Raw genomic sequence first — 10,459 nt, 5'->3', positions numbered from 1 at the left:
ACATAATTTGGGAATGGTGCCATTACCGAAGGCAGTAGGTCAGCAAGAGTCATCGTTGTGGCAGCATTAATGTTGCAGCTGCTATAGCAGTTATTATTATTATTAGTTTGTTGACAATGAGTCAGAACTTCGAATTTTATAAGGTAATGATCGGACATTACTTTAGTATACGGGAGTACCATAACTTTGGAGGTGGTGACACCCCTGACCAGCACTAGATCTATCGTACTACCGTTGCGATGCGTAGGTTCATTTATTATTTGTGTAAGACCACAGCTATCAATTATAGTTTGGAGCGCCACGCACTGAGGGTCCGATGGGGTATTCATATGGATATTAAAGTCCCCCATTATGATTATATTGTCTGCGTGCGTCACTAGATCAGCAACGAACTCTGAGAATTCATTGATAAAGTCCGAGTAGGGCCCTGGGGGGCGGTAGATAACAGCCATATCGAGAGGCAGCGGTGCGACAGACCTCATAGTAAGCACCTCAAACGATTTGTATTTATTATTTAGGTTAGGGGTAAGGTTAAAGTTTTCATTGTATATTAGTGCGACACCCCCACCCCTTTTAAGGGGACGGGCAATATGCGCATTCGTATAGTTAGGAGGAGATGCCTCATTTAGCACAAAAAAATCGTCTGGTTTGAGCCAGGTTTCGCTAAGACCAATGACGTTAAGATTGTTGTCTCTAATGACCTCATTAACTAATAACGTTTTGAATGAACTAAAAATTTAAATTAATGAAATGAAATGAAAACAACAAACACATAATCCATTTTAGAATATTATTTTGTACACATATTTTACAAGGAAAAGTGGTCAAATGATGTACAGTACAGTATATATAATGTTTCATTTGAAATACAAGTACATTATTATTGATAGTATCATAACACAATCAGCCTTTTAAAATGTGGCAATAAATTACTTCTGTTGTCATGGTTTATTTGAATAGGACAACATTTCTTCTTCAATAAATGACAATCTCTGAAAAGGTACCATCTGTCGTAAATCACAACCATGTGTTATGAATATTACAACTATAAACAAATGTTACACCATGCACCAATGCAAAAGATTAAAAAATGTTAAAAGTATCCTTCAAACCCTTCAGGGCTTGCTCCTTTGTGATTCTCTTCCAGGCTTCCGGAACCTGAGCTGGCTTGGCGCAATACTCTTTAGCAAAACGATCATTGTAACGTACCATTACGAACTTCCAGTAATCAGACGCTTCCATTGTGGGGTCTGGGGGAATGTACCAGTCGGAAAAGACTTTACTGTAGTCTCTGTATCGTACGACTTTCTCTGTAAGCATGAATGAACGAGTACTTTGAACATTGTTTGTACATAGAGATATATTCAATTTTGTAGTCCGATGGTTTCTCCATTTTCCAAGCCCCTGTGGCCGATGGACAGATGCGTGATGTTTTCTGTGGTGTTTGCCGCCAGCCTCACAAGAGATGTTACAGAATGGACACTGCTGGCCACATCCGAGAATCCTCTTGAAGAGCTCATCCTGCGGTTTTACTGCAAGTTTTTTCAAGGTTTCAGGTATGTCTTCAGTGTTGGAGAATTCCACATGCAGTGTTTCCTTTAGCGACTTTAAGGATGCAATACATTTTTCTGTGAATGAATGCACCGGGCATTTGATCTGAAACAAAATGAGTTTTTCAGCCCCCTCGGATATCGTGATGTCCTTTCTAAGATATAGGCGCATTTCGTGGACGAGATTTGGAATACTCTCAGTGCCATCAGATTGCTTTTTTAAGGCACGTTTAAATGCTGTTAATATTTTGTTAACAACGACTTCGAGGTTCTGCAGCTTTAATTTGCACAAAGTATTGTCTTGCAAATTTTCTAAGATGTGCACAAATATCCACTCTTTGACATACATTTCATACTGACATATGTACTTGAGAAAATCTGTGAAGTCATCTTTCAGCAATAGCTCTTTCTGAATGCTGTACTGGAAACGAGAGCGTGAACTGAACTGTATCGATTCGCAGCTGATCAGAATGTTATTTACAATGTCGATTCCCAATGTTCGGTTCATGTAATCTTCAATGGCAGGCTTGATACAAAACTGGACAAAATTGTTGGCTTTGCGTTGGCAATGATCTTTCTGTTTGTACAAATCCATAAAATCCATCAAATATTCATTCTTGTGCTTTTCCAGCTGTGTTCGGGGGTCAATCTTCAACAAGAACCTTTGGTGCATTTTGAGGAATTCTCTTGCAGCAAATCCACAAATGTGAAGTTTGATGTCAATCTCAAATATTGTGTTTGATCTGTGAAGATTGTAACCTTTGTTAAGTGATTTGTCAATCCTTTGCAGCAGATCTCTTGAGAAAGAATCATTATAATCACCATTGGACATGGTTTGATCAAAAACAAACTGTTTTTCTGTCTCAATGATGTCATTTGTATACATTTGGAAATTTGTCCACATGTCCTCATCTGTTACATTATGAGGGTCAACATGGTCATGTCTTGTTTTAAATGTGCCAGTCCCAAAGCGTAGTAGGTCTTGAATATGCTGCAGTTCCTCATTTACATTTCGATTTGAGACGTTTTTCTTCAGCTGGGTGAGAATGGATGCAGGTATATCTTCATCTTTCAGTGCAGGTACATTGATAGTGGCAGAAGCCCACATTTTGTGAAACTCCTCTCGCAGTTGGTCATCAGACAGTGTGGTGTCTTTGCAGTCGCACAGAAGCTTCATGACTCTCTCTTCAATCCTGCCACGGTACTCTTGTTGTATGTCCAGTGCCTTTTTTTTAGCTATTTTGAGATACAGGGCTCTGTCCAATTTAGCATTCACTAAATGTCTAATCTCATTTGACACACCTTTGATACGATTGTAAAAGTCAGTTTTGTACTTCTCTATCAGCTTTACATTTCCGTCTCTCTTTCCGTAGTAATCAAAGAGTTTCTCATTCATTTTGCTTTGTTGTATTTCTATTTCTTGAGCTAGTTCAGTTTTTTTGGTGGTGATCAAGGAGTTCCATGTTTCCAGTCCAACTTCATTGTTGGTATTTACAATTTCCAACTCTGCTGCTGTCTGCTTGGAGAATATTTCTTTTTGCATCTCCCATTCCCACTGGAGGAACTCTTGGCACAGGTTGTCATAGGCGTGAGCCACAAGTGTGTTTCTGAAGCTAAAGATGAAGTCTTCATATTTCAGTGATTTCCACAGACATCTCATCCATTCGAGAAGCTCTGGGATTGTTGAGGCTTCAAATTGCTTATCTTTTCCCACCATCTCCAGAAGATTCTTCTTGAAGTCTGATACAGCTTCACTGTAACCAATGTTCACTGGTGCCATTGGAGGGGTTCCATGCCAAAGTCCTGGGATGTTCCAGTTGTTGTTTTGTATGTCATAGTCAAGCACATCTGTGAATGCGTGAATCCCAGGTTGTCTCTCCATTTCAGCTGCAATCTTTGTCATTTCATTGAGTTTGTCCAAGAGATGTTGTCTTTCTGTCAGGCTTTTGTTGTGAGCAGAGACTTCGGCGACATTTTGGTGCACAAAATGACAAATCGTCCTTTTCCCGATTTGTTTCATTCTCAGGAAGGCATGGACAGCAATTTGCAGGACATCTTTCATTTCATTTGCATTTTCCATCGCAATGTTTATGATTGCAACATCACTTAAGCCAATGACAAAGGTGGCTAGCTGGTTGTCATGCTCATAACTATCTTCTATTTGCGCAAGATCAGGGGATTTCAGACCCTCTGTATCAATGAGGAGAATGAAGTCACAACCCAACTCTTGTTGTGCATCGTCTCCAACTTTGAGAAATAGCATATAAGCCCCTCTTGTACATCTGCCACTGCTGACCGCTAACTGAACACCAAACATGGTGTTGAGAAGTGTTGATTTTCCAGTACTTTGAACACCTAACACGGCTAGTACCAACAACCTGCTTCTTCCCCCGACCTTCTTGTGAAGCTCCATCAATACAGCTGTCACCCACTTCTCTGGGATGTTTGAAGCATCTCCATCTAAAAGTTCTAATGGATGACCATCCAACAGCATTTCAGCAGTTATGGCAGGTAAATGGCAGATTTTACCAGTGGAATCATCCACATGCACAGATACTTCATAGTTAAGTCCCATTTCTCTCATGTAATGCTCCACCCCTAAAGAGCTGTCCACCAAAGCCTGATTAAACTCTGCAATGAGTTTGGCATTCTTCTTTTGGCATTGCTCTTTCAATTTCTTCCGCAGGCTGGTCAGTTGGTCTCGAGAATGCGTATTAAACTGGAATTTCATCCACTTCAAGAAAACATGTCTTTCTTCTTTGTCGCTTGTTGATAAGGTTGCAATAAAATCCTGCATTCCTTGGGACATTTTTTTCTTGTTTTGCAACTCCCAAATGTGATTTTTCTGTTCTCGTAGCTCAGCTTTTTGATGCTCAACCACATCACTGCCAAAATTACTGATTCTGCATTCCTCCTTCTCCAGTTCTGATAGTCTTTTCCAATGTTCCCCTTGCAGAGGAAGTTGTTGTCTTTTAAATTCTGGTATGGTTTGCAAACCGATACGCCTAATGATCTCCTCAGCTGTTTTTTTCTGGTCAACAGTTTTGTTTTCATCCACTGCCAGACCTAATTTACCTGCCGTTGTGTGCATATTTGCAATACTCGTGGTTTTTACATCACGAAGTGAGGTCTTGATGGTTTCACAAAGTCTCTTTGAAAACTCTGCTGTATTTACCCTGGGAGTTTTGATTTTGACCCTGTTTTTTTCTATATCCAACTTTCGCATTATTTTTTGGACGGACGTCATATCCTTGTTATTAACAACAAAATGGAGTTTGGATTTTGCATCGTCAAGAGCATTCAGAATTGTATTCTCTTTTTCTTCAACAGTGTCTAAGAATACAAAAACTGCATTGGACACTTCACAAAGGAAGGTGAACTGCATAGATGACTCACAAATCTCTCCTCGCAAATTAGCAAGTGCAATTGGCTCTCGAAATGTGTCCATATTTTCTTTTCCACAAGGAAGGAACCAGCAAACTTCCACCAAACCATTTGACAGTTTTCGAGTGAGTGTGCCCCCTTCCATGTCTCTGTGTATGAACATATTGTGATTCTGCTGGCCACGGCTAAGAACTTGATTTAAAAGCTGCGATTTGGATAGGCTGCAGTTTTTTAGCCTCACAAAAGAAAATAATGGAATTTTTGCCTGGACGATGTAGTCCTCAACAAATCCTTTGGATTCACACAAATCATGCGGACACCACTCTTTGACGATTTCTCTCAGAGCCCATGACATCAGGGTACACTGACTGTTGTTGGTGTGGGGCAACAACAGAGGGACAGAAAACTGGCATAATGACAACTTGAGGGCCATTTCCTGCTGCAAAAAGCTGTCGGCACAAAGAAATAGACACACTATCAGGTCAAGAGGATGAACTGTAGTTTCTGAGAGGCCATCTTCTGTGTAAAGGTCCAGTGACTCAAAGAAATCATCAGTTTCCTCATGACTGCTAAACAACTGTGTGTAGTTCCTGCAACCAGCATTGACTTTAAACAGTTTTCTGAGGTAATGAAATGGCACTTCATCTGCTGATATAACACTTTTTTCATTTATGCTGTTCTTGTTGACTTCCAGTAGAGACTGAAGTTTGAGTTTGTTCGGGTAATACTGCACGAGTCCAAGGTCGGAGAGGACATCCAACAGAACTGTCAAAGAGAAAGATTAGATTGTTTTAGTTTAAAAGGCTCATATCGTATATCGCTGTTAACTCTTCATGATTGCTCTGAGGTGTGTAAGAAGTATCCACGATGAAAATTCACATGAAAACATATTTTGGAAGCTCCTCAACATACAGGGTTTCCCCACAGATTGCCAATATTGTCACGGCGCATGCGCAATACTTCTGGCCATCTGCAGCAAGAGCCGCCGGCAGCTCCGCTAGGAGCGCGCCGGGACGCGGCCCGGCTCGTTCTTCCCGCATCACGGCCACGAGCCTGCAGGCAATCATCAGCGCACATGGGTCTGATGAGGGCAGACAGCATAAAGACCAGCGGACCCGAAGATCCAGTGCCGGAACGTAGTTCACTCTGTGCAGTAAGCATCCCGTCTCTGGCTTCCCCCCTTGTACCTGCTCTCTGTGCTTTCCCTCTGCCCGTGTCTTATATGTCCCTTGTGTTCCCTGCAGTGTTCCCCCCAAATCCAGTGATTGAGCAGTGCGCCTTGACTTCCCTCCGGATTTTGGACCGCTTCCCTCGATCCCCGCTCGGACATCTCTCCAGCCCCCGACCCTCTTAAATAGTTTCTACCTCAGTTTATATGGTTTGTTGAGTTAGCACAATATGTAGAAATTACCAATTAGGTAGTTGATACACAGAAGGGTTTTATTTATGCTTTATTTTGTTTTGTTCAATTCTAGATGGGTTGTGAGTAGGGATGTCCGATAATGGCTTTTTGCCGATATCCGATATTCCGATATTGTCCAACTCTTTAATTACTGACACCGATATCAACAGATACTGATATCAACCGATATACAGTATACAGTCGTGGAATTAACACATTATTATGCCTAATTTGGTATGGTGAAGATAAGGTACTTTTAAAAAAAATTAATAAAATAAAATAAGATAAATAAATTAAAAACATTTTCTTGAATAAAAAAGAAAGTAAAACAATATAACTACAGTTACATTGAAACTAGTAATTAATGAAAATTTGTAAAATTAACTGTTAAAGTAGGGGTCGGGAACCAGAGATGCGCGGTTTGCGGACACAACCGCGGAGTCCGCGGATTATCCGCGGGTCGGGCGGTTGAAATTAAAAAAAATTAGATTTTATCCGCGGGTCGGGTCGGGCGGTTGAAATAAAAAAAAATTAGATTTTAAATAGATTCAGGCGGGTGGCAGTTAAACCAATTCGGAAATATATATACATAGTTAAATGTTGTTACCCACATACGAAAAACGAGCAGGCACCTGCAGCACGCCACAACAGAAGAAGAAAAAAAAAAAAGAGATGGCAACGCCGGCAGCAAACGTGGTACGCGACAAACTAAAAAAGGGAATACTAAAAACCAGGGGGGAAAAAGGCCAGAAAAGTTCAGCGTGGACTCGTTTTTATGAGGTTGTAAATCAGGATGATAGTAATGCTGGCTACGTGATTTGCAAGATCTGCGACGCTGTTTATGTCTACGACAGTCACAAAACCGGGACATCTAACATGGTGCATCACATTTGTGCAAAACCCCGAATCTCCACAAACACCCTGAGCATGAGCAATTTCGTCCGCCGTGATCCCAGAAGAGTGCCACAGGATGTTAAAACAAGATAGAACGCAGCTGCCTGCAGCAGTTTGAGTGGCGCGAGCGCGGCTCCCAGATGATTGCGCACTGGTGTGCGTCTGGGCCGTGACAGCGTGGCACGCATTGAATGTCTCTGCTCCATTGGATCAGTCTCCTTTCTTTAACAGGCAAAAGCTTTATAACCTCACTAATGCCTTGCATCGTCTATATTAGATATATAACAACGGGCGGGTGGCGGATGGTGGGCGGGTGCGGTTTTGATTAAATGTTACTTCGGGTGGATGGCGGATGGTTGACGACTTTTGTGATGCGGTTGCGGATGAAATAATTGCCTATCCGCGCATCTCTATCGGGAACCTTTTTGGCTGAGAGAGCCATGAAAGCCAAAGATTTTAAAACGTATTTCCGTGAGAGCCATATAATATTCTTTAACACCGAATACAACTAAATGCGTGTATTTTTAAGTAAGACCAACATTTTTAGAGTGTAATAAGTCTTTTATTCGTTTTGATAACATTGTTATTCTGAAGCTAATCAGCAATAAATAAAATACTTCTTACCAATAATGCGACTTCTTGAACAGGTGCGGTATAGAAAACGGATGGATGGATTAAAATGAATGAGAATGTTTTATATTTTGAACGTTATTTTTAACACTGTGATTACCAGCGGAATTATTCATTACTTATCGTGTTAAGCAGTGTCAGCTAAAATGTATCTGAGAGCCAGATGCAGTCATCAAAAGAGCCACATCTGGCTTTAGAGACATAGGTTCCCTACCCCTGTGTTAAAGGTTAGTACTATTAGTGGACCAGCAGCGCGCACAATCATGTGTGCTTACGGACTGTATCCCTTGCAGACTGTATTGATATATATTGATAGGAAGCCTTTGGTGGCATTTCTTTCTGTAACCATAATCAATTATTACTATAATTAAATATAACTAGATACAAGACAGTAATCTAAGTCAAATGAGCTCGGAGTATGTGCTTTTACTGCCGTCGTGTGTCTAATTTTAAGTCTGTGTTGTATAAAAAGAGTAAAACATAAAGACAGTATTTGTTTTCAACCCTGCGCTTTTTGAGGTTAAGGTTAAAAGGAACACCTAAAACATTAAAAGCAATTCCTAAAATCATAAGTTGTTTCAATGTTATTGAAATGAAAAAGTTTCAAAACAGTGCAGCATTTTCTAAAAAAATCAATCCAGTGAAATCCTGGAGGTACCGATACTGCGTATAATTATCCAAACTGGAATTACTGGAGATGTTTTTTGAAGCAACACATTGTCAAAAACCCAGCTGTCTCATATTGCACTGCCACAATTTTGCGATTGCGCTTTCTTCAAAATGCTAAAATTACTAACACATTTTTGAGTCAATTGCCAAATGTCGTCTTCTCTCTTTGTAAAAGCAGAGTGGAGACAGACTACTTTGTACAATATCAATACAACTACCGGTAATTACTTTTCAAAACATCAGCATGGAAACATACAAGTATTTATTAAAAGTAGGACTGTACCTTTTTGGTCTGATCCTTCAGTGCTCATTGTAGCCATGGTCTGATGGTCCTTCAGACCTCTCTTGTCCTTAAATACCTTAAGATCACAACGATAATTAAGTTAGGTTTTTAACACTGATTTAAACCACCTTTATAAACACAAAATGTTGGTGAAAAAATAAAAAAAATCAGGTAAATTATCACCATTCCTTTAAATTTAATGTAAACATTTGTATTTCATTTACTATCATCGACACATCCATAAATATTCACCTACCTTCCATGTCAGCCAGAGGTACAGTATTCTCGGTCCAACTTCCTTCCGTGGTATTTAAAGGCAAGAAAATACAAAGACAAAGCATTTGATTATCCTGACAAACCGGTTTGTTGTTGAAGTAAATTATGTAACTCATTATGTTTTTCTTATGGTGAAGCTTTACAGTATATCCACCTTGGAGAATTAGAACCACCAAGTTTAAGTAAATAGTGGTATTTCAGTTTGAGCACATAAGACAAGGCCCCTTAGTTTGACATTCGCAGGTGGATTGAATCACTTCTCGTATGAAAGAGGCCCTAAATGGGACTTCGAAATGCAAAAGTGATAGCCCTATCTTTGAGAAGGACTTAAAGTTAGTTTTATTTGCAGACGACACAACTGCTTTCTGTTCAGGAGAGAAAAGATAATACAAATAATAACAGAAGAAATGAACCAATTAAAAAGATGGTTTGACAAAAACAGACTATCTTTGAATCTCAGTAAAACTAAAATAGTAACAGTAGAAAAGAGCATCATACACGAATACGAACAGACAGAGTAGACATTGAAAGGGTAAAAGAAACCAGATTTTGGGGAGTATTAATAGATGATAAAATTAACTGAAAATCTCATATACAAGATATGCAACATAAGGTGGCAAAAAACATTTTAATAATGAATAAAGCAAAATACGTCCTGGGGAAAAAAATCACTTCTTATTCTCTACTGCAGTGGTTCTCAACCTTTTTTTCGGTGATGTACCCCCTGTGAACATTTTTTCCAATTCAAGTACCCCCTAATCAGAGCAAAGCATTTTTGGTTGAAAAAAAGAGATAAAGAAGTAAAATACAGCACTATGTCATCAGTTTCTGATTTATTAAATTGTATAACAGTGCAAAATATTGCTCATTTGTAGTGGTCTTTCTTGAACTATTTGGAAAAAAAGATATAAAAATAATTAAAAACTTGTTGAAATATAAACAAGTGATTCAATTATAAATAAAGATTTCTACACATAGAAGTAATCATCAACTTAAAGTGCCCTCTTTGGGGATTGTAATAGAGATCCATCTGGATTCATGAACTTAATTCCAAACGTTTATTCACAAAAAAAGAAATCTTTAACATCAATATTTATGAAACATGTCCACAAAAATCTAGCTGTCAACACTGAATTTTTTTTTGAGACATTTAAAAAAAATCTCACATACCCCTTGGCATACCTTCAAGTACCCCCAGGGGTACGCATACCCCCATTTGAGAACCACTGCTCTAAGGTGCTCGCCTGTGCAATTGCGCACTGTTTAAGCGTCCTCTGCGCATAGCATATCTATGCCACGCACAAAATCAAATAAAAAAAATAAGCGCATAACAATTTTCGACACACGGACACGACAGAGAAAACAGTTTTC

At 39.4% G+C, this 10,459-nt stretch overlaps 1 protein-coding gene across 1 annotated transcript; it reads right to left on the bottom strand.

Moving 5' to 3' along the window:
- Positions 1-849: 849 nt before the first annotated feature.
- Positions 850-9,106, bottom strand: LOC133621211 (up-regulator of cell proliferation-like). The gene is made up of 3 exons (XM_061983178.1): positions 9,069-9,106; positions 8,813-8,888; positions 850-5,699 (listed from the first exon to the last, which is right to left on the bottom strand). Exons 2-3 carry the CDS (start codon positions 8,847-8,849, stop codon positions 1,084-1,086), a joined length of 4,653 nt encoding a protein of 1,550 aa, XP_061839162.1. The 5' UTR covers positions 8,850-8,888; positions 9,069-9,106; the 3' UTR covers positions 850-1,083.
- Between the last annotated feature and the right edge of the window lie 1,353 nt (positions 9,107-10,459).

This window comes from Nerophis lumbriciformis, linkage group LG21, assembly GCF_033978685.3.
Source record: "Nerophis lumbriciformis linkage group LG21, RoL_Nlum_v2.1, whole genome shotgun sequence".
Classification (NCBI taxonomy): domain Eukaryota; kingdom Metazoa; phylum Chordata; class Actinopteri; order Syngnathiformes; family Syngnathidae; genus Nerophis; species Nerophis lumbriciformis.
Note: the sequence above shows the minus strand (reverse complement) of the source record. Positions and strands in the feature narration are given on the sequence as shown.

What these genes read in the sequence shown, in the direction of transcription:
- LOC133621211 (XM_061983178.1), bottom strand. Translation starts at nt 8,849, where the DNA reads ATGGCTACAATGAGCACTGAAGGATCAGACCAAAAAG. An exon ending in TGAAGGATCAGACCAAAAAG is followed by an intron (nt 5,700 to 8,812) that starts GTACAGTCCTAC and finishes TCTCTTTGACAG; the next exon opens with TTCTGTTGGATGTCCTCTCC.